A 27,966-nucleotide genomic window follows, 5' to 3' on the forward strand; every position below is an offset into this window, starting at 1 on the left:
TCACACCAACTCTTCGAAGGGATAAAAGCCTTCAGCACAGCAGTGAAGAGAATGCACCAAATCTACTCTCCCACCAGCCTAGCAAACATGGCCAATGGCCAGGGATGATGGGAGTTGTAACATCTGTTCAGCAACATCTGTTAAGACCAAAGGTTCTCTACTTCTCTTCCTCTCCTCTCTCATTGTCAGCTAGTATCTTCAAGACCAAAGTCATAACTCCCCTCCCCTGACAATAAATGCCTTCCTTCTTATCTCAAAGGGCTCTCCTATCTGAGGTTTAGGACTGCCATGAGTCATTGCTCCTCTTAGAAAGCTCACCAAAAGTATACTTAGCAGTTTAACCCTTTTCCGAGCAAGGCTTTTTTTGAACATAAAAGAAAACAACTGTCCATTTCTACCTATGAAAAATTAAACATTTCCAACTTAGTTTCTATTTAGAAGCATTGTTATGAGGACCGGGGACGAGGGAGAGAGAAAATGCTATTTCCCCCCAGGTAGAAATCCATTCATTAAAAACCCATAAAAACAAGCATATTGATAGGAAGCAGTAGAAATCCAATCCGAATGACTCCTCCTTCTCTGCAGCTTCTCCTCTTCAAACATGATTCCCCCCTTCTTAGAAAGGAGCTTCGGTGACTCTGTGATGCTCTCTAGTGGCTACAAATTAAGTTACTGACAAAATGAACAAACTTTTTTGGTATCTTGTGGAACATGAGGCATTTTGCATCATTAGTGTTCCAGATTCCTTTGGAATTTGTATTAAACAAGGTTGGGCATAGGACCCGAAACATAGGACCTTCCTTGTTTATGGAAGACAGATCCTTATTTGAAGGCATTCTCTTGTTCCAAAAATCCAAATCTACCTGTTTATTTAACAAAATTTGAATGCCCCTCGATTGTAATAAAACTGATCACTATATAATGCATTTCTATTTAAATTATAGTCATTATTCCTAAATTGGCATCTATCCACATATATATCAGCAAGTGCAAATTTAGTTCATTCTCTTTGTTTTGTGATGAATCTAGGGGTGTAGGAAGGGGGGGTGCAGCCCACCCCGGGTGTCATCCTTGAGGGGGGTGACAAAATGGCACACCGCGGGGGGCAGCACTTACCACGGGGACTGGCCTGCAGTGCGCCCGAGCCATGCATCTCTCCTGGGAGTGACACAGTGGCTCAGGGCCCTGCACTGCTCGAAACAGCAGCATGGGGATTGTGTCTGCTAGGCGGACTACATGGGCAGCTTGCCATGGTGCCCCCCTGGGCAGCTCGCCCCGCCCCTGCTGCTCTGGGTGCTGGAGCAGCTAGCTATGCCCCTGGATACATCCCCTTTGTGATGTGCATCATAATTGATTGATCTCCTGCATTTGCCTGTTGATGTTCACAATGCACAGTAGCACATAGTCAGATGTTAGCATTTCATTCCTCTCCAAAATGAGGGGGGAGAAACACTGGAATGCTTTTGCTTTACAAGGACAAAATGAGGGAGTGGTGGACCAGTTTTTGCGATTGTGCCTTTTCACACAGAGAGGAAAACATGCCTCAGGTTTGCAGTCCTTGAAATAAAATAAAACCCCAAACCAAGTTCTGGAATCCTGCACTTTTCAAGTTGTTTAAAACCAAGAAAGGGGAACCTCCAGCTGGCAGGTCTGATGTGGCCCACCAGGCCTCTCCCTAGGCCAGGGAACCTTAGGCACAGGGGACAAATGTGGCCCTCTAGACCTCTCTATCTGGCCCTCAGACATCTCCCTAGGCCATGCCCCTCACCAGCCCTGTTTGGTACCCTCATTGGGTCTTTGCTGCCTGTCTGAAATGTGTCCTTGAACTCTGATAATGCCTCTTGCTTGTCTGGATGGGAGATAGAGAGGAGTGTGTGAGTGCATGTAGAAACTAACCTATTGTACTGAATTCAAACACTGAGGGCAAAGGAAAACAGGTCAGCTGACATTACTGTGAATGACTGGTGTGAAGTTCTACCCCATTCCCATCAGAGTTGGCCTTCAGGCTATGGGAGATATATGGAACTGGCCAGTGGGTTGGATCAAGTTCCTTCCCTCTAATTTAACATGCTAAGTGTTATGCCTCTCAGAATAGAACACTGCAGATTCATGGGAACAGAGGGCCACAAAGTATACAAAACAACAGCAAAGTCACCTTGGACTGACCCCATGAAAGGGACCACAGGTTATTTGTGCAATTCAGCACTTCAAAATAGGACTAATGCTGATTGCATTTAGCTCCACTAAGCTGCATTAATTTACTGGGTGAATTTTACAAATGTAATTAAGGGTTAATATGTTTCTAAAGGCACAACAACTTTAATAGGTACAGACCAGGTTGAAAATCAACAGGTTCAATTTTTCCCCATCACTGCACACTGGAGGAAAGAAATTGCACCAGGATTCTGTGATTGTTAAATATAAAGACCATAAAAAGAGTAAGCAGCCTCCCTCAAGGTCATAGCTGTCAACTTTTCCCTTTTTTAAAGGGAAATTCCCTTATTCCGAATAGGATTCCTCGCAAGAAAAGGGAAAAGTTGACAGCTATGCTCAAGGTAATTCAATAACATCTCCACTGTGACTTAAATTAACACCTTTTTACACACAGAAATGAGTTGTAAAACAATATCCTTCAGAAGGAATGCAACTTTAGACAAAGAACTCATAAATAGGAACAGTAGCTTTTAAGCGCCACCTTGTTCTGTACAAGATTTTCTCTCTTTTCTCTGAAGTTTTACTTCCACAAGAGGAAAGATGCATTCATTTGTTCAAAGTCAATCTTAGCTGAAGCAAACAGGCCCAACTGTGAACCCGAACTGATGAGAGACGTCCCCATTGTGAAACACAGCTAGGTCACGCACAGGCAAAAGGGTAAGGTCCTCCGTGGAGAAATGGAAGATGGTGTCAATGATAGAAGATTCATTGTCCAGCTGAAATATGCAAGGCAGAATTATTGGGCAAGAGCCAAATTAGAGCCAAATATTTCATTTTGCAACACAAAACCTTCACAAATGCAACTTGCTAGACTATATTGTTTTGAAGATAGGCTGAGAAAAGTGTGTGAATAATTTCCCATCGTGCTGGCAGGTCAGATCTGTATCTGCCCTACCTGTTGCAAGATAACATTGACAGGTGGGCATGGCCACTGTACAGTGGTACCTCGCAAGACGAATGCCTCGCAAGACGGAAAACTCGCAAAACGAAAGGGTTTTTGGTTTTTTGAGTTGCTTCGCAAGACGATTTTCCCTATGGGCTTGCTTCGCAAGACGGAAACGTCTTGCAAGTTTGTTTCCTTTTTCTTAAAACCATTAATACAGTTGCAACTTGACTTCGAGGAGCAACTCATAGCACGCGGTGTGGTAGCCTTTTTTGAGGTTTTTGAAGACTTTGGTGATTTTTGAAGCTTTTCCAAAACTTTTCCGACACCGTGCTTCGCAAGACGAAAATAACCGCAAGACGAAAAAACTCGCGGAACGAATTAATTTTGTCTTGCGAGGCACCACTGTAAGGGGAATCAGCCAATTCCCCTTACTCAGACTGCATTAAGGATATTGTTAGAAGAATCAGATTAATCAAATCATATTAGGAATTTGTTAAGAATGTTTATGCAGGCCAAACCCAGCCTTGAGTGAGTCTGATAGAGAGCAGGCACCCTATTCTTCTTGCACCCAGCTCAGATAATGCAGGCATGCTTTTCCTCTGAGAAGGTGGCCTCATTTTTATGCATGCATAAAGCTAAGGTGAGGGGATGCCTCCATCTAATTTATAGGCCTGTGGACTCCACTTCTGTAGGTTCTCCCAAGCAGCCGCTTTTCTGTTTGACCAAGTAAAGGACCCTCCTAGTGTCCTCTGTATTGACTTTCCCCTTATGCATGAGGAGAAATTCTTCATACTTTAGGGTGGACATATAGATGGTGCTTTTCACCCCTGTTCCACTCCACTAAAATTGTAGGGAAGGGGGTGTAGCTCAGTGGTAGGGCAACTATATTGCATGCAGAAGGTCCCAGGCTCAACCCTTGGCATCTCAAGGCATGCCTGGGAGAGATTGAAACCCTGGAGATCTCATGCCAGTCAGTGTAGACAATATTGTGCAAGATGGGAAGAATGGTTTGACTCAGAGGCAGCTTCCTATGTCAGTCATGCATTTTCTTCCACTTACTGTGCATCCTTCAAGGACAGCCACGTAACTCTGCTCATGGGAGTCGGTAAGGAACTTGATTTCTTTTTCCAGCTGCAGCTTGCCCCCATCTGGATGGGGTCTGCAGGAATACGACACCTTCTGGGTGGCCAGGCTGCTATGAAGCTTCAGGAAACGGAGCTGGACAGTGGCTGTATCCTGGTACTCCAGCTGCAGCAACCAAGAGAGGACAGAGGGTTAAGAGTTGGCCAAAGCTGGTCAAGCTTGCAGGGCTGAACACTATCTTGTGTGTGTGTTGAGGGGTGGGGGGAATATCATCACACCTCATGTAGAAAGCTAGCATGTCAGGAGAGAAGGGTTCCAACCAAACACATCATTTCTTTCTACCTGCTCTGGTGCTCCTGCCATTTAGGACTGCATTTTAAAATGCAGATAGAGGGATTGTATGTGCAAATGCTCTCTCTCACAACTATCTCCATGCACCTGGAACACTAGGATGTCAGGGGAAAGGCTAAAACTCCTTTTTGCTCAATAAGTTCAAATTCACCGGGTCACTCAGGCAAGCCCCACCCCCCTCTTTCTTGAAGTACAGCTCCCATAATTGCTGGTCATTGCCCATGCCTGCTGAGGCTGATGGGAGTTGTACTTCAGCACTGTCTGCAGGGCCAAAGGTTTCCCACACCAGATGCAGAGGATTGCATGTATTAATAGGCAAGTCAGGTACCAAGTTATGACAACTAAATAGGGATGGAGAAGGCGCTTGGTTTTGTTTGCATTGGAACTACCTAATTCACAGTTCTTGAATGAATACACAAACCAAAATACAGCTATCCTTTGAATTTTTTGCTTTTCCGAATTTTGCAATGCAGTTCTCCGAGCAAACATCATGTAGAAAAAAATGCACATATTAGAGAACAGTGTGCATAAAAATGTATTACAATTAGAGGAAAATTTATTGCATAGGAGTGTGTATTAGCTAAAACTGCAGCCAGAAATGTGCCTGTTACGAGACATTTGTACCAAAATGCTGATGAGCTTTCTGGAGGGAAAATTTTGTGACGGAAACTTCAGTGTTGCTTACAGAGAAGCTTACCATGAAACCACCAGGCAGGGAACTGAACCACTGGAAGGTGTTTTCCAAAGCATATGCCCTCAACCAGGCTTTGATGGGGACCTGATAGTTTAAAAACACACAGAGAGTTCATCAAAGATCACAGATTTTTACAGTGATTAGAAACTGCTGTTGGGCACAGAGCAGTAACTCAGAGCAAGGCTTTCAGGGTGGCTGCCCCTGATTTGTGGGAACAGCATCCCTGTTGAGATACGGCCGGCAGTCCTACTCCACTGTTTGCATTATCTGGAAATAATTGAAGGTCTTTTCATTGTGATACCAGGCACCTTCATTATGCAGTTTCCATAACGAGCTGAACATGCATCTCTTTATCCTGGCTTTTGACATTGTGTGTGTGTGTGTTGTTTAGTTGTTTAGTCATGTCCGCCATGGACCAGAGCACGCCAGGCACTCCTGTCTTCCACTGCCTCCTGCAGTTTGGTCAAACTCATCTTAGTAGCTTCGAGAACACTGTCCAACCATCTCGTCCTCTGTCGTCCCCTTCTCCTTGTGCCCTCCATCTTTCCCAACATCAGGGTCTTTTCCAGGGAGTCTTCTCTTCTCATGAGGTGGCCAAAGTATGGACACACCCTATTCTTGTGATGGTAGTTTGTTTTAAACTGCTTTTGATATTGTATTTTTAAATTGCTGCAACCTGCCCTAGGACTTTATGGTGAAGGGTTGGTAAGAAATTGTAATCATAGAATCAGAAAAATGTAGAGTTGGAAGGGATCCTGAGGATCATTTAATTTGCAGGGAAGAGTATTTTGATATTATTATTTAAACACACACACAACACAGCCAGCTAAGAAGCACTTTGCAATTAATTACACAGCAGCACTGTGGCAATGGCACATATGATCATAGCATTGTAGAGTTGGAAGGGACCCTGAGGATCATCTAGTCCAACCTGCAACCTTGGCATTATCATCACTATCCTCTTACCAACTGAGATGATGATGATAACGATGATGATAACTACAACAACAACAACAACAATTTTAAGCTGTTTTATGGTATGTTTGTAAACCACCTTGAGATGGATGTAAAAGGTGATCATTATGTTTATTAGTAATAACAATGATGTAATCAGTGATTTTAACCTGTTTTCAACTGCTTGTAATATTGTATTCTTTAACGGCTTTAAGCTGCCCTGGGATGTTGCAGTGAAGGGTGGGTTAATAATTGAAATAATAATAAGCAAAAGGATAATATGTTAGCTGTTTTTATTGCATGCATGTAAAAGGAGAATCATACATTGAATCATACATTTAATAATAATAATAGTAACAGCAACAGCAATGGTGCTGGGTGCATGACTGAACTTTCGCCCTGCTCAGAAACCTTAGAATTCTTACTCGGTTTTGCACAGGAGAAATACAAGTCTCTCCCCCAGCCGTGAAGTTGCAAAATGCCACCAAAGAGTCTTGCGGGCTGCCTTGGTTGGGGTCTATGTAGTAATGCCCTGAAATGAAACAAATTTCCATTATAACTAGCCTGCTAAGAGACTAAGCAGCATCATGCTTTCATGTTGGCTGCAGAGGAAGCCCCCTTCTCCCCAGCCAGCATAGAGAGGCAGGTGGCAAGGATCTTAGCAGGCTGATAAAACAAATGGGCCTCCTACCAAACAGGCCTGTGGAGGAGGATACAGAGCCGAGTCAGCATTGAGAACCAAGCTGATTGGCAGAGGAGCCTGCACACTTGCCTGCATGGAATTTCTGGTAACCCAAGGCTATTAGGAAAGTTGCATTGCAAGATAATGGTAATATTTATTTATTTATATTTTTATTTGATTTGTTTTCTAAAGAGCAAACAACCAAACAGCGAAGCGAAGCAATTGTAAAAAGAAAAAACCCAAGCTTTAAAGGACTTCCAAATCAGGACTTCTTAGCTCCTCTAGCTCAGGGGTCAGAATTTTTTTTCATCAGGGGGCTGGTCCACTGCCCCTCAGTCCTTGTGGGGCACCGGACTATATTTTGAAAAATATAAATACCATGCAAGCTGGTCCTGCAGTTGTCACCGGACCTGGAGGAGGAACGCACTCTGCATGCGCTCAGGAGCATGTCTTGGTGCTGCCTGCTCACCAGCATTGTTGATGAGCAGCAGCCACTCCATTGGCCCATCCCCGTGGAGCTCCCAGGCGGTATGCACCACACGATGCGACCCGTCGTCCAAGGCCAGGTCAGCAGGCAATCTCTTAGCCTAACCTACCTCACAGGGTCGGGAGGATAAAATAGGGAGGAGGATACCCATGTATATCACCTTGAGGTCCTTGGAAGATAAAGGTGGTATATAAATGTAATAAATAAATAAACAAGTGGGCTGAGCGATGGATGTAATTCTTACTGTTGTTGAATGATTTAGGACAGACAGACAGACAGCAAGTACTTCTTCATACTGTGCATAGTTAAACTATAGAACTTGCTCCCGCAGGGGGCAGTGATAGCCCTCAGCTTGGATGGTTTTAAAACAGGCCTACAAAGAATCATGATCGAGCTACCAATGGCTACTAGCCATGATGGCTTTGCTCTGCCTCCGTGGTTGAAGGCAGTATGCCTCTGAATACTAGTGGCTGGGAATTGCAGGTGGGAAGAGTGCTGTTGTGCTTGGGTCCTGTTTAGGTCAACAGTTGGGGCATCTGGTTGGCCACTGTGAGGATTCTGGACTAGATGGGTGTCAGGGAACTGCCATTGGCTCAGGGGCGAGAGGGGAAAAGCCGGATGGATTACAGAGAGCCCCCAAAGATCGTGGGAAGCAGCACCTCCTCAGCGGAGGAGAGTAACCACGCCTCCAGTGGAGAGGAGCTTCAGGGCTCGGAGGAGACAAGGCGGTGCCAGGACACCTTGCCTGAGCAAATCGGGGAGGAGAGAGGTCTTCCGTTACCCACGCCCTCCTTGCACAGTAGGCTTCCGCGCCGAGAGGGGAGGTGCAGACTGGGCGTCAAGAAACTACTCTGCTGGGGAAGGTTTAAGGACCGCCCACTCACAGATTCTGCCAGTGAATGAGCGTGCCACGGAATAGTGGCACTCTGCATGGTGAAGGTTTTTTGGCACCAATAATGAGGCTTTACAGCCGACCAGGGAGACATTTGCCTGATTGCTCTCGAGTAACCCCCCTGATATCCTTACAATGGGCCTTTGACTATAATTCAGCGGGGCTCTTCTTCAGCTCTTATGTTCCTACCATCTGGGAGATGGGGTTGTGCCAGCAGAAGCTCTTTGCAAGTGGCAGCTGGGTAGTCTCTGGTCCCATTTGGAGGATCTACCAGGAGCTTCAGTTCTCGTCCCAAGCTGTCCATGAGGCTCCACACATAGTCATAGTTCAACTTGCTTGCTGAATAAATCAGATGCTAGCAAAATAAAAATAAAAGGAAATGAAGCAGAAGACAAAGTCAAGCCACTTGCAGGTGACTTTTACTGTCAGGTATGGTGTCCCATGTCAATATCAATCAAACCATGTAGAAGATAATAAAGAATGGGGGTGCATGGGTTCCCTACAATAAGCTTTGTGCCACTGCAGATCATGCATAGAGGAGGTGCATGCTCTCCATCAGAGTGCAAGTTGAATCCTCCCCCCAAAAATTGAAGCCGTGAGCTATATCCAACAAAGTTCTACTCAAAGCAGACCCACGGAAATTAATGTATGTCATGCCCATAAATTTCAATGGATCTGCTCTGAATAGGACTCACATGGCATATAACCCTGTCCTTGTGAAAATTGCAGTTCTTTGAATTTTGGTGTGCAGTCCTGTGCTGAACCAAAGATAAACTGTTCCAGAAGCTCTGCAAACACCATCTTGGTAGTCACGATAACCCCACAATTAATTGCTAGTTGTTTTAACAACAAGCTCATATATGTTTATATTCACTTGCTTCGATATAAGCTAATTGGATTGCTTCGATGCTATTCTTATTTGTGGGCTTGGGATGCTGGGCTCTGAGCCCAGAAAGGGGAACTATCTGTATTTGTCATCTATGCCCTCATCTGTTCAGGTGAAGTGATGGGAAGGCCTGGCCAAAGTGACGTCTGCTGCTTTGTGTATAAAAAATGTGTGCAGGTTTGCTTGGGTGCAGACAAGCCATCTTCTTGCTGCGGTGTCTGTCCTGCATTTGCAAATGCTGAGAGACCTGGCAGGCTGATTTGCTGTAAGTCTAGATGTGATGGGACGATGAGCTGCTTGTGTGTAAAATCCTAGTCCCTCAGAGTTTGGTCAAGTTTGCAAACCTCTGTCTGTAACGGAGCCCCTTAAACATGGCTCCGTCAGTCGCTGGCAGATTCCGACAGTGGTTGCTTTCGGAATCGCTTCCAACATAAAAGCTCCTTAACGGAAACACGTCTTCTGGACTCTCTGCGTGACAATTTCCGGCGAGGAGTGGGTGTCCCTACAGGAGGTCCTGAAACCTCCCCACTGTTTTCGCTGGAAGTGTCTCTGAGCCATCCCTCCAGCTCCCTTTCCCTCAGCTCAGCTCCTCTCCCCCTACTGGTTCCCTCTTCAGCTGCTGAGTCTCTCCCAACCTGTGTGAGCCCTTTCACTTCCCTTCCTTCCGATGGCAGTTCCCTGACATCCACCTCCCCTCCAGGGCCCCCTTCATCCCCTCTCGCCCCCTCCTCTACGGGCGGTGAGGAGGCAAAACCCCGGAATGAACTTCCTTCATCTTCCGATGTCCCGAACACTTCTCTCCACCTGTTGCGGTTCCTGGTCTCGAAGTACTCCTCCTCCTCAGAGTCCATCTCCCCTTCCCCTTCCGATTCCGAGAATCCTTCCAACTCCTCCTCCTCATCGGTGGTCCCAAAGTATTCCCTCCGGAACCTCTCCACAGGCTGAGGTTTCCTTGGGAACCTTTGATGGAACGTTTCTATCAATACCTCGTCATTGATATCTTCTGCCATTACCCAAGTGTTTTCTGACTCCGGTTCTCCTTCCCACGCTACCAAATACTCCACCTGATCCCCCTTCCATCTGGCGTCGAGGATTTCTGCCACATGGCTGCTGCATTCCCTTTCTTCTATGACCGGTCCCCGAGTGGCCATCCCTTCTCGTCCCCCCTCATACGGTGACAGTAACGACCTGTGAAATACTGGGTGCAGTTTCATGTGGTTGGGTAACCGGAGCCTGAAAGCCACTGGGTTGACCTGTTGAATGACCTCAAAGGGACCCAATCTCCTGGGTCTTAATTTCTTACAACCTCCTTTGAACGGCAACCCTTGGGTTGACAGCCACACCCTATCTCCCACCCTTATGGTTTCACCTTCCCTTCGGTTCTTGTCTGCCTGCCTCTTGTATTCTTCCTTCGCCCTTTCTAAGTTGAGTTGGAGCTGACGATGGATTGCTTCCATTTCTTCTACAAAATGCTCGGCTGCCGGGACACCCCATCTCTCCCCTTCTCCCCCTGGGAAAGCCCTGGGATGACACCCATAATTAGCCAAGAAGGGGCTCATCCCTGTGGACACATTCTCGGCATTGTTGTAGGCAAATTCCGCCAGCGCCAACTTTTCTACCCAGTCATTCTCTCTGTCATTGACATAACACCTCAGGTATTGCTGGAGGACCCCGTTTGCTCTTTCCGCCTGCCCGTTGGTTTCAGGGTGCCGGGCAGTCGAAAAGTTGACCTCCACCTGCAGTAAGCTCATGAGCTTCCTCCAGAACCTGGAAGTAAATTGTTTTCCTCGGTCTGAGACCACCCTCAATGGCACCCCGTGCAACCTAAAAATGTGTTCTACAAATAACTTCGCTGTCTCTTCCGCCGTGACTGCATGCGAGCAGGCTACAAAGTGGCACATCTTTGTTAGTAGGTCTACCACCACCATGATGGCTGTTTTCCCCTTGGACTTCGGCAGATCAGTCATAAAATCTATCGACACTGCCTCCCAAGGTCGTTCTGGGGTTGGTAAGGGTTCTAATAGCCCCGCCGGTGCCCGCCTCTCCCCTTTGGCTCGCTGGCATTGCTCACACCCTCTTACATACTCCCGTACATCTTCCCTCACCTTAGGCCACCAAAATTCCCTGGTGACCAACCACATGGTTTTGTGTTGTCCAAAATGCCCCGCCGTGGGGCTGTCGTGCAACTGCTTGAGTACCCTCCCCCTTAAGTCTCCTTCAGGGATATACAGTGCCCCTTTGTAATACAAAGCTCCATTTCTTTCCTCGAAACCCCCTGGTTCCTCTCCCTCACCCCTAAGACCTCTGAGCTTATTCTGGGCGTATTCATCATTCTCTGTTTCCTCTACCAGTTCTCTTTGTCCCACCAATGCCGCCCCACACACCCAGCAGTCCTCTGGAATGACATGTCTCTCTTCTGGTGCTCCCTCCCCCTCCAAATATTCAGGTTTGCGTGAGAGAGCGTCCGCCCTAATGTTCTCTGGGCCTGGCACGTAACAAATCTCAAAGTTAAATTTGGAGAACTCCTGGGCCCATCTCACTTGCCGTTGGTTGAGCACTCGTGCCGTCCTCCAATACTCTAGGTTCTTGTGGTCAGTGCACACTTGCACCTTATGTTGTGCGCCAATTAGCAGGTGCCTCCATCTCCGGAACGCCTCATGAATGGCTAGTAGTTCTCGGTCATACACCGTGTAGTTCCTCTCGGATTTGTTCAGCTTTCGCGAAAAAAAGGCACACGGTCTCCACTCTGACTCCTCCTTCCCTGGCTGCAGAAGCACCGCCCCAATAGCTCTGTCTGATGCGTCAGTTTCCACTCTCATCGGTTTTTGTAAATCCACATGCAGGAGTTGTTGTTCCGAGGCGAAGGCCCTTTTTAGTTCCTCAAATGCTCGCTCCGCCTCCTCAGTCCAAACGAACTTCTTCTTACTGCTGAGACAGTCCGTAATGGGCGCCGTCAGGTGGGCAAAGTTTCGGATGAACTTACGATAGAAGTTCCCAAATCCTAGGAACCTCTGCACATCCTTCCTTGTTTTGGGTGTTTTCCATTCCAGCACCGCCTGGACCTTGCCGGGATCCATGGCCAATCCCTTGTCTGACAGGCGATACCCCAGGAATTCCACCTCCTTGGTATGAAACTGACACTTCTCCAGTTTCACCCACAGCTGGTTGGCTTGCAGCCTGCTCAACACTTCTCTGACGTCTCTCACATGCTGCTCCTCATTCTCAGAATACACCAACACGTCGTCTAAGAAGGCCACACAATTCTTGTAAAGCAAAGGCCCCAGGACGTGGTTCATAAACGATTGAAAGCACGCGGAGCCTCCTTGTAGGCCGAAGGGCATAACTAAATATTCAAATGCCCCCAAAGGGGTGAACATGGTGGTTTTCCATTCATCCCCCTTCCTTATTCGTATCAGGTTGTACGCCCCCCTTAGGTCCAGTTTAGTAAAAATCTTTCCCTTCCTGACCCTTGTCAAAATGTCGTCAATCCTGGGCATAGGGAAAGCCACTGGTTCTGACACTGCATTTAAGGCCCTGAAGTCACACACAAGCCTCGGCTTATTCGTGTGTTTTTTATCCACAAAAAACACTGGGCTGCCCCCCACCGCCCTGGACTCTCTGATGAACCCTCTCTTCAGGTTCTTGTCAATGAACTCTCTTAGCTCCTGCATCTCTCTGTCTGACATGGCGTACAGCTTGCCTACAGGGAGCTGTGCCCCAGGGAGTAAATTGATTTGACAGTCAAAGGGTCTATGCGGGGGTAGTTGGTCAGCTTCCCTTTCGCTGAAGACGTCGCGGAGATCTGCGTATTGTCGTGGTACCTTCACGTTCTCCGTTACTTCAGTCCCTGCTAGGGTGGCTTGGGCCCCTGCCAAACCCTTTCCCTCTTTGCAGTGTTCTAAGCAATGTGCTGAACCAAAAGAAACCACTCTCTGATGCCAGCCCACCAGCGGATCATGTAACGCTAGCCAGCTCATCCCCAATATAATGGGAGCTCCTCCCAAGGTGGCCACATTAAACGCTATCAGTTCGGTGTGCCTTGCCACCTTCATTATCATTGGGACGGTCTGCAAGCTGACTTCTCCTCCCAACAGCTCCCTGCCATCGATCGTGGTCACCTGCAGGGGGTTGCTTAAAGGGATCGTCTGTATCTGGTGTTCAGCTGCAAACTCTTTGCTCATGAAATTGCAGGAGCTGCCTGAGTCCAACAGCGCCTTTATCTTTAGAGGGTGTCCGTTTGGCAGCTCTAGCGCCACTTCTATCACTAGGGCGGGTTTAGGAGGTTCTGGCATGGGCACTTTCACTGCTCTTTGGCCTGGCTGCTGTGCCCCGACGGTGGCAGCCAGGCGTTGGCTTTTACTTGCTTCGGTATTTCTTCCTCTCTTCCCTCCACAGCTCCTACCATCCCTTGCCATTCCTTCCTCTGGGGGCAGACTCTGGCAAAGTGACCTGGCTGTTGGCAGAGATAGCATTTCCGGGCGCCTTTTCCCTCCTTCTTTCCCCCCTCACTGGGCTTTGAAACTGCGCGCGCGCGCGCTGTTCCGATTTCCATCGGCTCTGCCGGCGGGAAAGTTGGCTCTGGAATGTCTGGAATGCGGAACTCCTTCCAACGTTCCCCCTTCCCTTCCCGCCTCTCCAATGCTCTCGCCTCCTGGCGCGCTCCTATGGTCAGCGCTGATTTGGTCAGCTGGTCCATAGACTCCGCCCTGGGCGCCCGGGAAAGTTCGTCTTTCACAGCCGAAGAAAGCCCTTCTTCAAAGAGCATTTGAATGGGTTCCGCCGATAGATCCCACCCCAATTTATGGATCAACATGGTGAACTCAGTCCAGTACTCACGGACAGATCGGCTCCCCTGTTTGCAAGCCATTAACTGTCTGCGGACCACTCCCTGTTCAATATCGCTGGAAAACATCAGATCCATGGCGCGAAAGAACTTCATCGTGTCCTTTAGGACGTCACTATTCGCTGCCATCAGGGGTCTAACCCAGTCTCTCGCCCCCTTTTCAAGATGCCCAATCACGAAAGCCACTCGTGATTCCTCGTCAGGGAATTCATCAAACTGCAGATTGAGGGCATATTGCATCTCTGTCCGAAAGCCATGATAGTCTTTGGGCTCCCCCCCAAACTTCTGCACCAATCCTGGTACCTTTCTGACGAGCTGGGTGTCTTTCCCCTTTTTGTCTGCATCCTGAGCCCTCCTCTCCTCAAGCCTCGCCGTCTGCAGCGCTAGCTGGACCTCCAACACCCGGTACCTTTCTTCCAGGCTTGGACCCGCTCCAGCTCCTGCTTCTCCGGTTCCGGCTGGGTTGCTCATGATGCCTTCTCCTGCACAAGCTGCTCACGAAGACTGTCGGAATGCTGTGATGGGACGATGAGCTGCTTGTGTGTAAAATCCTAGTCCCTCAGAGTTTGGTCAAGTTTGCAAACCTCTGTCTGTAACGGAGCCCCTTAAACATGGCTCCGTCAGTCGCTGGCAGATTCCGACAGTGGTTGCTTTCGGAATCGCTTCCAACATAAAAGCTCCTTAACGGAAACACGTCTTCTGGACTCTCTGCGTGACAGTTTCCGGCGAGGAGTGGGTGTCCCTACAGGAGGTCCTGAAACCTCCCCACTGTTTTCGCTGGAAGTGTCTCTGAGCCATCCCTCCAGCTCCCTTTCCCTCAGCTCAGCTCCTCTCCCCCTACTGGTTCCCTCTTCAGCTGCTGAGTCTCTCCCAACCTGTGTGAGCCCTTTCACTTCCCTTCCTTCCGATGGCAGTTCCCTGACACTAGACCTTTCTTGAACAAAGCACTAGAACTGATCACTCTTGTGTTTTCGATATGCTTCTTTGGTATCCCGCACCAAATCACTCCCATGAGCCCTCCTTTGGGCCTCCTTTGGGCTTGCGGTTCAGAACAACTCCTCTAACTAAAAAATGCACACATATATTAGGTGAAACTATGCATAAACATGCATATATTTGTGAAAATATAAAAAATGCAATAGATTAAAGTGTTTTGCAAAAATGTGTGTATTCACATTAAAATGCTAATGAACTTTCCTGAGAGCTTCTAAAAAATAATGTCAGAAAGTGGTGTGAAAATATGGCAAACAAAACTTAAGATTGGGAAAATGAGAAAGTGGAAGAAACTGACAGGGCATAACTACCTTCAAGTCTTCCCTGGAGATGTTCAGTGAAGCACCAGGGGGTCCAGGAACACCAGGTATGCCCTATAAGTAAGAAAGAGTATCATCAATCCTGTTTTGGAAAGTCTGGTCCTCAGGCAGCTGCTTTGGTACTCCTGGAGTTTGGGAAAAAGAGGTTCCGAAATGACATGCATTACACATGCTTCTGCATTCAATATGCATGCCCTGAAACTTAACACATCCTGAGAAATGCCTGCTTGCATCTGAATGAGGAACTATCTAACTAGCACAATACACAAATACCCAATTCACACCAATGCATAATCCAGGCATGTCCAAAGTCTGTTTCAGGGGCCTAATTTGGCCCGCCGGTTGGTTTAATCCGGTCCCTGTGGCAGTTTATTTCCTGGGGTAAAATTCTAAAAAAACCTCAACAACTTTGGGTTAAAATAATAAAAAAAGCTCAAGAATTTCAATCCTAAAAAAAGTCAACAACTTTGGACGGCCCTTTGGTCAGCCCCCACGGCCCTTCACTTCATCAAATCTGGCTCTCTTTGAAAAAAGTTTGGACACCACTGGCATAAACTGAAACACAAACTAGTTGTACTTCTCTGAATTTTGCAGTTCAGTTCTTCAACCAAACAGTATGTAGAAAAACACATATATTAGGGGAAAATGTGAGGCGTATGGGGTGTTAAGGGAGGGGTAGTACCTCTGGTAGGAGACATGTCATAGTCCTTCCGGGGTAGTTTGCCCACCTTTAGTCCGCCCCCCCCCCTGCACTCAGCTCTCACCTGTGGCACCTAGAAGCTGTCAGCATGTGACAGTAGCCACAACCCGGAAAATGCAAATGCCTTCAACGGGCCAGCTAGTAAAAATAACAATGACCATTTCTTTTCTTTTCTAAAAAAAAGAATGCTTGCTGTTTTTAGTATGCATGGAGGAAATCTTGCAAATCTTGAAAGAAAAATACAGAAAGGGCAGCCTTAACTTACAGGCAGGCCTGGTGGGCCTTTTGGTCCTGCGTCACCTTCCAAGCCTTTGAGGCCCTGGTGAAAACAAGAGAGAAGAGACAACTAAATAACCACTGAGATTTGGATGGTACTTGACTCACAAGGTGGGGCAGGCAGGTTGGGAGGCTGGCTCCCTTACCTTTTGCAGTGCCCTCCATTGATTTTGGAAATAGGGAGGGGGCGTGTTTTGAGGTGGGTGTTGATCTCAGGGAAGGCAAGGGCAGAAGACCAGGGAAGGCTCAGCCTGCGCTATAGGAGAGCAGAGCTTGGGTGTTGCTTCAGCAAGTACCAGATCGAAAGTGAGCCTTGCTGCTAGCCCTGTCCTGTCCTGCCATGCCTAGCCCTGACCAGACATTGAGTGCTCTGAGGAAAACTCTACTGTTTGAGGACTTGGGGGAGCAGGCAAGGGCCCCCTGAATCCAATGCAGAAGATCCCCTTTTGGGGAAGAGCCTCCTGGGATTGTCAGAGGAGGAGGTGGACCTGCCCCCCAAGTCCCCAAGAGGGCTGGTGCCAAAAGCCTGGTGTGCAGGTTGAAAAGCAAACAGCAGAGCTAGGACCTGTGCAGCAGCTCCCTGCCTTTGAAGCTACCACTGTGGTGCAGGGAGTAAGAAACCAGAGATTTGCTGTCAAGAGCCCCTGGCTTGAGATGTCTCTAGGGATAGGCAGACAGGTTTCACATCAATGTAAGTCATTCTTGGGTAGCTGCCAGGGCTCAAGCATCTTAAACCCAGTCTGGCAACCCTCACCCCCTACTCCTACCTGCATCAGGCAGTTGGGGCTAGGAGCCTTTGGTCATTTGGTGTTGCTACTGTTTGACTATGACCTGGGAGACCAGGGTTCAAATCTTCACTTGGGTCATGAACCTCACTGGGTGACCTTGTACCAGTCACTGCCTTTCAGCTAGATCTACCTCACAAGGTTGCTGTGAGGATAAAGTGGGAGAGGAGGTTAAACCATGTATGCAATCTTCTGCTTCTTGTGATAGATGTGGGATATAAATGGGAGGAATAAATAAACAAATAAATAAATTTCTCACGACATCCTGGAGCCCATGATATGCTGGGGGGTGGGGTGGGGTGGGGGGTTGCTACACAATATCCCAGTGCAAGACTACCTCAGGTACCACTGTGGGGGAACATAAAATGGCAACTGGGGTCTGTTGATGTAGGTGGTGGAGGTGGGGGCTCTCACTGCCTCGGGGCCCTCTCAAATCCAGAAATGGGCAAGAGCTTTGCATAAATTGTTGGAGTGCACCACCTGATGTGCCTAACTGTGAAATCATGGAAGGTGAGGACTGCAAGTGTGCATATAAAGAGAATTGGGTACATCAATGGCAGTGGGGCAGTGTGCATGTATGCAGCGGGGATGTGGGGGTAGGATTACTTACTTTTTGTCCAAATGTGCCCTGGGAAGAGGAAGAACAAAGACAATACTAGTGGGGAACAATACTTTTGTCCAAAAGAGGTCCCCCACCCCTAAAATAACAGTTGTTGGAAAATAATCCTAGGAGATAAACTGAACTAGCTATTGCATTTTGGTTTTGGTAAAAGGATGAACGTGATGAATGCGAACTAAGTCTCTCCTTTTTGGATGTGTTGAATTAGAGCTAGTTCCTTTTTTAAAATGAGTTTTTCAAGTTCTGGATGCCAGGGATTGAGTTTGAGACCTCTGACATGCAAAGCACATGTTCTGCCACTGAGCTATAGTGGTTCACTGAAGTGTGTGGGGGAAGGCCTTGTGGACCCTCCCTTATAACTAGCAAAACCAGCGAATGATGCAGATTTGTAACTTCTGCATGGTTTATACAGATGACAGAATATAATAGTTCCCAACAGGGGTGGAAAAATATTGCCTATGTGCAGAATTCTGAATTTATTTAATTTTCCTAATGTGTAAGTAATACATGTCCCATTAACAGATGGGTAGCCGTGTTGGTCTGCCATAGTCGAAATAAAAAAATTCCTTCCTGTAGCACCTTAAAGACCAACTAAGTTAGTTCTTGGTATAAGCTTTTGTGTGCATGCACACTTGTATGCACACGAAAGCTTATATCTGAAGAAGTGTATCTGAAGAAGTGTGCATGCACACGAAAGCTTATACCAAGAACTAACTTAGTTGGTCTTTAAGGTGCTACAGGAAGGAATTTTTTTATGTCCCATTAAGTCCCTGAAACAAAGAAGCAAAGCCCAGCAAATTTATTGCTGTGCAGTTCGAAAAAGGAGGAGGGGAGCTTACTGGAATGCCAGGGTGTCCAGCAGATCCCCAAGTACCACGTGGGCCAACAACACCCTGAAAATGAAGGAGAGAGTGTTACAAAGGCAACTTGGGCCTGTGTGAAAGCATCTATTTATCTATAATAAACTTATATATTTATAGACCTCTTAATACCAGAGCAGTTGACAAAGAAAGATAACAAGTACTATACACATCTTGAACCGACTTGGGCCGTATACTGTGGGTGCCCAGAAGCATGCGTGGCATGACATCATGATGTGACATGACATGCACAGCTTGGTCTCTGTCCTCCGCTGCCGCCTCCCAGTGCTGCGGCAGGGCTGGAACCTCTGCCTCTGCTGCAGAGCCTCTGTTGCGCCCATTGTGGCCGTAGATGCACCCCAGAACCACATCTGCGGCCACAGTGGGCCCCAACAGAGGCCCAGTTGCCACAGCGTCGTAGGAAAGTTGGACTTGAGGCAGCAGGCATCAGTGGCTGGGCACCCACATTGAAAATTTTGTGGGTGTGCAGGGACCCCTGGAATTGGCGCCAGTACACCTTTTTGCGCAGGCTTTCCCTGACACAGAAGATGGGGTTCTGTCCCCCCCCCCCATTATTTGTTTCACTTCTCTGAGTTTCTGTTCTTATAACAGTTTTACTGTTTTTATCGTCGTGTTTTTATTTGTTTCAGTTCTCTGAGTTTCTGTTCTTATAACAGTTTTACTGTTTTTATCGTCGTGTTTTTATTTGTTTCAGTTCTCTGAGTTTCTGTTCTTATAAGAGTTTTACTGTTTTTATCGTCATGTTTTTACCTGCTCCCCTTTTGGTCCTGGCCTCCCAGGAACGCCCATGGGACCTCGCTTACCCTGAAAGAGAGAAAAAGTAATCACTGAGGACTAGGCCCTTTTTATGTTCAAACTGCTTTTCACCAATCTTGAAACCTTCACAAACATGGTATGAGCAGCAACAGATTCTCATTGTTGTTTTGTTGTTGTTTAGTCGTCTAGTCGTGTCCGACTCTTCATGACTCCATGGACCAGAGCATGCCAGCACTCCTTTCTTCCACTGCCTCTTGCAATTTGGTCAAACTCATGTTAGTAGCTTCGAGAACACTGTCCAACATCTCGTCCTCTGTCGTCCCCTTCTCCTTGTGCCCCCAATCTTTCCCAACATCAGGTCTTTTCCACGTTTTCTCTTCTTATGAGGTGGCCAGAGTACTGGTGCCTCAGCTTCAGGATCTGTCCTTCCAGTGAGCACTCAGGGCTGATTTCCTTAAGAATGGATCGGTTTGATCTTCTTGCAGTCCATGGGACTCTCAAGAGTCTCCTCCAGCACCATAATTCAAAAGCATCAATTCTTCGGCAATCAGCCTTCTTTATGGTCCAGCTCTCATTTCCATACATCACTACTGGGAAAACCATAGTTTTAACTATACAGACCTTTGTTGGCAAGGTGATGTCTCTGCTTTTTAAGACGCTGTCTAGGTTTGTCATTGCTACAGATTCTCATACATACCTTAAAACCATTATCCCCCGGGGAACCAAGGTAGCCCATCATGCCTTTGATGCCCTACAGAAGGATGCCCAAGAAATGGGAAAGGATTAATGATTCTCAGCGATGTAAAAATCAGTCAGTTACATTAACCTGTGTTACAACAGCCACTCAAACAGTAGCGAACGCAATGCCTTCCAATGCAATGCCTTTTCCAGAATGGTCAATAGTTACAGAAGCTGCAGTTCACTATAGAAGGAACAATCTTGGCTACTCTTGTCTTATGCTGTCAATTGTGAATGCAAGTTTAGCTGGTACATTAGCAAGCTGGTAGTATCAAGCTGAGACAGTAGCAATCAGCACCTACTTTTTCTCCTTTGGGCCCCTTGACCCCCTTGCTCCCCCTGAGCCCAGGAACACCCTGTGAATGGAAAAGACAAATAACACAATTATTTATAGTGCTTCATAGTTAGTTACTTCCAGGGTGTCCACACCTGGCAGATGGATTTCCCCCCAAGCCAACCATACAACTGTAAAACACCTTACACATATGTGCTAACTTCCTGGGGCCCCATGAAGTGGCCCAGCTGGCACTCATGTCTCCACAAGATGTCCAGAAAGTGGAAACATGAGAACAGGGCCTTTTCTGTAGTGGCTCCCTGTTTGTGGAAAGCTGTCCCCAGTAAAGCCTTCTCTCCCAGGCCTTTGGTGAATTAAATGATATATGGCTTTTTAAACTCATTATTTATTATTAAGCTGCTATGCATTTTTGTGTTTTTCTATTGAGAACTGCCCTGTGATCCTCAGATGAAGGGTAGTATCAAAATTTAATAAATAAAAACAAAACGTAATTGGGCCATGCATTGTTAAGTTCAAAACTCGATGCCCTTATTGAAGATTGGGAAGCTACAGCATGAATGCATCAGAAATGGATAGAGCTCTAATATTAACTTCCCTTCACAGTCACACTGCACCACAAACTCAACAAACTCAATGAAAAACATGGAGGAGGAGCCAAGCAAACATGGTCCTGCCTTGGAATCTGTTTCTTAGGCTGCAACCCAGATACACTGAATGCAACATAGCTTACCTCTGACTGCATACCTAGGATTGCATTGTTGGTGCAAAAATAACTTTGGCAGAGCAGGGAGGAAAAGTTATAAGAACCTGCAATTATTATTTTTGTTTTCAGAGGAAAAAACTTCCAAACTAAGAGCAAGGTTTCAAGCCAAGCGGTCTTCTAAGCAGAGCATGCTGGATGACACATCTTTATTATGGAAAAATTACACCAGTCTATCCTTGCACTTGTTGTTCCGCTGAACATCTATACTAATAGGGAACTCATGTGCTATGACCGCTTTGCAGCCCAAAGGAGGCTACCGAGAAACAAGAGGGAAGTATCCACACACAGGCAAATGACCGGTTGATGCATGTGGTCATGGCAACCCAGAAGTGTCGGGAAAGGGGATGGAACATGGTGGAACGGGGGTGGGGGCATAATGGGGCAGAGCAGACATGCATGCTCTGCTGTTGTGTGCAATGACCCAGAACGCAACCCCCACACAAATCAGGGGTTGCCTGTATCCAGGGGGAAACCCGAAGTTTGCAGAAACTGTCTCTCTCTATATATATGGGGAGGGGGGGACTCTAAGGGCAGCAACTGGTTTACTAGGGTTAATGGGACATTGCCCCACTAACCACAGTCCGCCCTCCGTCAGGCTCCACCTGCCTGTGTATTTGCTTACAATTGGAGCCGGGAATGTCACTGAACGCCAACTTCTTCTTCATTAACCTCATTGTTGTGCTTTATACAACTCAGCTGAGAGAAGGATGGGTTGTCATTGGGCTCTGGACCTACCTGTGCTCAGTGCTGCCAACACCTGTCACTGATCTCTCTACCAATCCCAACGGGCTCGGCTCTAAGGGGGCAACCCAATGAGGGCTGAGCATGCTCATTGACATGGAAAGCTATAGCTGTGTGTGTGCATGAGTGAATGAATGAAGCCCAGGAGAAGGAGGAATGGAATGGAGTATCTTGGAGGTGGGAATGTAAGAAAGTAAAAAACTTCTGGGAAATGATATATAATGAGATGAAAAAGATGTTGAAATATACATTCTTAAAAAAAAAACAGAAGCATTTTTACTTGGTATTATAGGCCAAGACATTAATAGACAAGATGTCGAACTGTTTTTATATGCAACAACAGTGGCAAGAGTATTGTTAGCCCAGAAATGGAAGCAAAAAAAATTCTAACGAAAGAAGAATGGCAGACGAAATTAATGGACTATGCAGAACTGGAAAAAATGAAAGGAAGGATTTGAAACCTGCAGGACCAGAGATTTACAGAAGATTGGTAAAAGTATATGAATTATTTGAAGAGCAACTGTAATCAACAAATTACGCTAGTAGGACTACAAGACGTTTTGTAAGGAGAAATATACTAAGTGTTACAAAGTAGGAAAAGATAGAGATATTGGCTATGAGTTTGAAACATAATAGGGAAAATAAGAAATGCATACTAAGAGATTAGGTGGGGAAATTTTCAGACAGGACTGATGGAAGTCAAAAAATTGAGTATGATGTAAAAGTATGTTTAATTACTGTTGAAAATGGAATGTTAAAAAACTAATTAAAATTTATATATAAAAAAATACATAATTAAAAAAAAGGAATGGAGTATCTTGGAAGAAAGCATGGCCAGCTGGCAGAATCCATGAGCAAGAGTACCCCAACTGTTGCAACATGCTACAAATATTGCAGGTTTTTTAATCTTTTGCCAGTGGGTATCTGGTGTAAGAGGCCGGTGTGGCGTAGTGGTTAGTGTGTCAGACTAGGACCTGGGAGACCAGGGTTCAAATCGCCACTTGGCCATGAAGCTCACTGGGTTATCTTGGGCCAGTCACTGCCTCTTAGCCTAACCTGCCTCACAGGGTTGTTGTAGGGACTGAATGAGAGTGAGAACCATGTAAACCACCTTGACTTCCTTGGAGAAAAAGCTGGGCTACAAAGACAAATGTGTCCCAGGTGTCAGCATCGCCCTAGAGCCAGTGCACCAACTGGACTCTTGCACCTCAACCCCGACTGGGCTAGGCGAGCTGGGTAGCACCGCCAGAGACCTCCTTCTCACAGGAAACGGTCACAGTGCTGTGGACTCACAGCTCAGAGCTGAGAGCACCGGATTCACTGTCTCAATAATACAGTCGTTGCGCAGCAGAGTTTTGCAGAGTCTTGCAGAGTATAAACCACTCGGAGAGCAGCTCTGTAGAATATCTTCCTTTTATTCTATAACTACAACTATGATACAAAACTATATACAGAGCTGAATATTCTAAGCATAAATCAATGCTACACTGAGAGTCTGCAGCTGCTCTAACAGCAATCTTATCTCTAGGATCTCCAACACTCTCACTCTCTCCGATACACTGACTGACTGACTCTCTCTCACACACACACTGATATGTTGCTGGGCAGAATAAGTAGATAGGCAGGACACGCCTCCTCCTCTCTGGAGAGTCAGCAGAGACCATCAGGAGATCATCAGGAGATTCTTGGGTATGGGAGGGATGAAATCTCCTCACCAGGAAGGCTCTTAGTGCCTCTCCGTTACGTCTAGACTTTTGAACTTATGCATAACTTAATTGTAATGAGCCACCCTTGTGAACAATACTTACATAAGGGCCTTGGGGTCCCTGGGGACCACGGGGACCATGTTCACCTTGAGAGCCCTGGAAGGGAGAAAATAGGGAAAGGAGGGGGAAATGGCTATAACTATTTGCTTAAGCCCAGCAGCAGCCCCCTCTCTGGCTGTTCCACCATCCTTCCCCAACTTGGCACCCTCTTGTTATTTTTGGCCAATGGTCAGGTGTGAACAGAATTACTGTACATATAGAAAACACCACGTTGGGAAAGACTGCCATTAAGGCACCAGAGGATGTGGAAGAGGACCCACAACTGCACTGCAGCTAGACCTAAGATGGGTCACATCGGTGTCACGGCCACCACAGATATTCATACATATCACCCATCCAACCATTGAAGTAAACACAGGGTGTAAAAGTGAATAATGACTATCTCAGAAGAATAAAGACGACAAGAGGCAGCCATAATCAATAATTATTAAGAGTACAAAGCGTTTTGCCTACCTTGGGGCCTTTGGAGCCTCTTGGAGGTCTGGGTCCAGCTTTACCACGCTTGCCCTGATGGTGGTGGGGTAAACAGGGAAACAGAAAAGAGGTGGGTTGCCAAAGCTCAGGGTCTAACCCTGAGTTTCAGGGTTTCAGTTTTAACAATAAAAACATCAGCAACAAAAACACAAATAAGCATGATTTCAAATCCACTACAGACTGAATTTCCTTGGGGAAACCCATGTGATTTTAACGTATGACCAGAGAGTATCTGGCAGGGGAAGAAACCAAGGATAAAGTATAATTTGTTAACAGATACTAAGGAAAGAGGTGGCTTCTCCCTGCCACATTTGAGGTTATATTATGAGGTGTCCTGTCTTTGCTGGCTGCAGGAGTGGATTGACTTAAAAAATGTGGATATTCTGATCTTGGAAGGTCACGATAATAGATTTGGTTGGCATGCATATCTATGGTATGAAAAGACAAATGTGCATAAAGGTTTCCTAAACCACTTGGTGAGAAAATCAATTTATTTGGTGTGGGAGAAATTTTAAAATTTATCGGAACAGAAAACACCTTGGTGGCTCTCCCCATTGAATATCTGTGAAAAAACTTAATGCAGAAAGTGAGTGGGCAACTTATAAAGAGTTGTTATTTGAAGCAGAAGATCAATTGAAAATAAACAAAATGAGAATGTAAGGCATCTGGTGACTGATTGGCTGCAATAGAGGCGCCTTGGAACATGTGTACTCTGTATCCATGGGGCCTCTTTTAATGGACTCACCCTGTATATCCATGGTAGAGCATTGCTTTGCATGCAGAATGTTCCAGGTTCAAACCCCAGCATCTGCAGGTAGGGTTGGGTAAAACTCCCTGCCTAATATCCTGGAGAGTGGCTGCCAGTCGGTGTAAACAGTAACGTGGCAGATGGACCCGTGGCCTAACTCCATATAAAGGTAGCTTCTGCTGCCCAGTTTATATAGGCCTAGCAACCTCTTCTGCAAAAGCAGGAGCTACAGTGTGATTTCTTACCTTTCTGCCTGGATTGCCAGGGAACCCGGGATGCCCATCATATCCACGCTGCCCCTAAGGGAAGAGATGGAGAGAAAAGAGAAATGGAGGCAAAAAGTGAAGGCAGACTACTCCAGACACAACTTTAAAACCAGGTTTAATTCAACATGCACACACCCTTTCCCCATGCCAAGCTTTGGGGAGGAAAAACCTGTTCTGCAGCTCATAAAAAAGAGTGGTTGATCCATCATTTGATTCCATTCTCCCCTCGCCTTTGACACCCAGTGTAGGTATTTTCAGGACCCACCCCATTTTTTGTAATTGGATTTTTTTTTTTTTGCAAGTTGCATTTTAAAATTGCTGCAACTTGCCCTTAGTACCTTAAAGTGAACTGAAGGTAATACATATTAATAGTAATGATAACAACAACAAAAACAGCTTCTCATAAATTACTTCAAACCAATTTCACAGGAAAATCATCAAGAGTAAAAAGTTAAAAGCAATCCCATAGTGTGCCTGGTTTCAATTATTTTACATTTTTTCTTATCTTTTGCATTTTTGCATTTTCTGTAATTTTAATGTGTTTTATTTTGTATTCATTTGTACAATGCTTTGGTGGGGCTTTGGGCAAAAAAAAGCATTACACACATAAAGCAATGAATGTATGTCTACAATTAAAACTAAATTGGCAAAAACAATTTCAGATCAATACAAATAAAAGTGTGGTGGGGGGAATAAAATCTGAGAGGAGAAAAGTTAGTGGTAGATGGCACTGATTCAATGCTTATGGTATTTTATTCTCTTGCTAATTATGCTGTTTTAAATGTGCATTTAATATTTGATTTCTTTTATTAATGTTTTCTTTTGAAAAGTTTAAGATTCTTTTGGTTAACTCTTCTGTATTAAAGATGAATTCTGTAGTCAACCTTTTGTTGTTTTATTTTGAAATATTTGAGATAATATTTTAGTTTCCTGTTAATCACATTGTGTTGAATGTACACTTTGATTTTCAGTAATATGTTATTCTGGATTGCTTTATTTGATGTTTTAATGTGTTGTAAACTGCTTTTAGATTTCCCCCCTTAAATATATAAAGCAGTGTAGAAATGAAATAAACAACAACAACAACAACAACAACAACAACAACAATTTAGTGGTGTCCTGGGGGGATGTCCACCCCCAACACCAGTTTTATGACACATTACACTTTTTAAACCTAAGAAGATGGTGGCAGAGAAAGTGGGCTTAAGCCCCCACCAAATACAGGCCCACTACAACTGCAGGAGTTTGTCTACACTTGTCTATAACTGCAGACTTGTCTACACTTGCCCTGGTGCTTTCCCCCAGGGACACCCACTGTTTACCGCTGAATCAGAGCAAACACCAATCGGGTTTTCTCCAGATTAACGTTTGCTCTGATTCAGAACTAAAGAGTGGATTTTCCAGGGGAAAGCAGCAGGGCAAAGGCAAAACTTCTCAGACACATGCCTAGACACGTAAAAGGCAAAAGATTTATACGATCTGAGGTGAAACCAGTCGAAAACCCCTTAGACCTGAGCTTTTGGGCACGGGAGAAGTGGAAGTGTGGACAAGCCCTGAGACAAGCAGAAATAACTGGGAAGCAGCTCAGCGATGGGTTCACCATCAAAGCCATGAGGAAAAACACTGCGATAGAAAACAAAGCACCTACAATTGATTCATCTGGCATCAATCAGACAAAAGGGTGTTTTCTGTCATTATGGAACAGTCTCCCCTTAGAGATTCAGTGGATACCTTCAGTGATGTGTTCCCATTAGTCAAACACATTCCTGCCCACTCACACATTTCAGGCCCTGGATCAACCATCTCACCTTTTGCTATTTATTCCTGACCTACTCGATGATCCATATATATTGTATGTAGTTTTATGAAGTTGTATTGTTTTGCATTGTAGTGGTATACAAACCAGTCAGTCTGTCAAGCCAGTTAGTCAACCAAATAGAATCAAAGTTGGTAGAAAAATAATACCTTTTCTCCTTTACGGCCTTTCTGACCAGCCGGACCGGGTAGACCTAGAGGCCCCTGAAATACACATATAGTGGTACCTCGGGTTACATACGCTTCAGGTTACATACGCTTCAGGTTACAGACTCCGCTAACCCAGAAATAGTGCTTCAGGTTAAGAACTTTGCTTCAGGATGAGAACAGAAATCATGCTCTGGCGGCGCGGCGGCAGCAGGAGGCCCCATTAGCTAAAGTGGTGCTTCAGGTTAAGAACAAAGAAGTACAAAGAAAGAGAATCTGGGGATAGCACAAACCCTTTATCGCTTTTTCCTTTATTTCTCTCTCCCCTGCCTCAGTTGGTACTGAGAACTGTGGGAAGGAAGAGTGGATCTTTCTTCTTACCATGTGATTTTGTTCACCTATAGCATTTGGTTTTCATGCCACCAAGTTGGTAAGCACTATCAAGTTTTGGGGGTGGTGGTGTCCCACTTCAACTTGGGAGGTGGGGTTTGAAGAGATTCCACCTCACTTTGTATAAGGTAAAAAACCACCCGAGGCTGGTGCTCACTGGGAACTGATAGGCAGGCCAACAGTGGAACCAGAGCAAATGACAGGTGGAGCCAGGACCAATATAAGGCATAGTCAGCTAATTCCAGTTCCATTCCCTTCTTCTTCCCTGATGAGTTCTACAAGGGCATCACTGAGACTGAGAAGGAGGAGGAAGCTGACAGCTGAGCCTGCCCCTTGGCTGGTTGTTAAGTAAAAAGGTAGAGAAGGTGGGTAGGGGCTGGAGGAGGCCAGACTGAGCTTGGAGGGGCAGTGCCCTGCTCACCCTAGTGGACCAGCCTTCACTGCCCCAAACACCCAAAGGC

At 46.1% G+C, this 27,966-nt stretch overlaps 1 protein-coding gene across 1 annotated transcript in view; it reads right to left on the reverse strand.

Annotated features, from left to right (window-relative positions):
- Positions 1-502: 502 nt before the first annotated feature.
- LOC308468891 (uncharacterized protein) overlaps positions 503-27,966 on the reverse strand; it is a 152,117-nt gene continuing 124,653 nt past the window's right edge. The window contains exons 53-68 of the mRNA XM_080991362.1: positions 27,119-27,172; positions 25,133-25,186; positions 24,119-24,172; positions 23,648-23,701; positions 20,343-20,396; positions 20,000-20,053; positions 19,297-19,350; positions 18,505-18,558; positions 17,657-17,674; positions 16,251-16,304; positions 15,277-15,339; positions 8,433-8,598; positions 6,608-6,714; positions 5,232-5,312; positions 4,160-4,348; positions 503-2,930 (exon numbers count right to left, since the gene is read on the reverse strand). Of these exons, the coding sequence (XP_080847488.1) occupies positions 2,781-2,930; positions 4,160-4,348; positions 5,232-5,312; positions 6,608-6,714; positions 8,433-8,598; positions 15,277-15,339; positions 16,251-16,304; positions 17,657-17,674; positions 18,505-18,558; positions 19,297-19,350; positions 20,000-20,053; positions 20,343-20,396; positions 23,648-23,701; positions 24,119-24,172; positions 25,133-25,186; positions 27,119-27,172 (1,260 nt within the window). The 3' untranslated portion in view covers positions 503-2,780. The remainder of the gene's footprint in view (positions 2,931-4,159; positions 4,349-5,231; positions 5,313-6,607; positions 6,715-8,432; positions 8,599-15,276; positions 15,340-16,250; positions 16,305-17,656; positions 17,675-18,504; positions 18,559-19,296; positions 19,351-19,999; positions 20,054-20,342; positions 20,397-23,647; positions 23,702-24,118; positions 24,173-25,132; positions 25,187-27,118; positions 27,173-27,966) is intronic.

This window comes from Podarcis pityusensis (genome assembly GCF_964106645.2).
Source record: "Podarcis pityusensis genome assembly, chromosome: Z".
In the NCBI taxonomy this organism is placed as follows: domain Eukaryota; kingdom Metazoa; phylum Chordata; class Lepidosauria; order Squamata; family Lacertidae; genus Podarcis; species Podarcis pityusensis.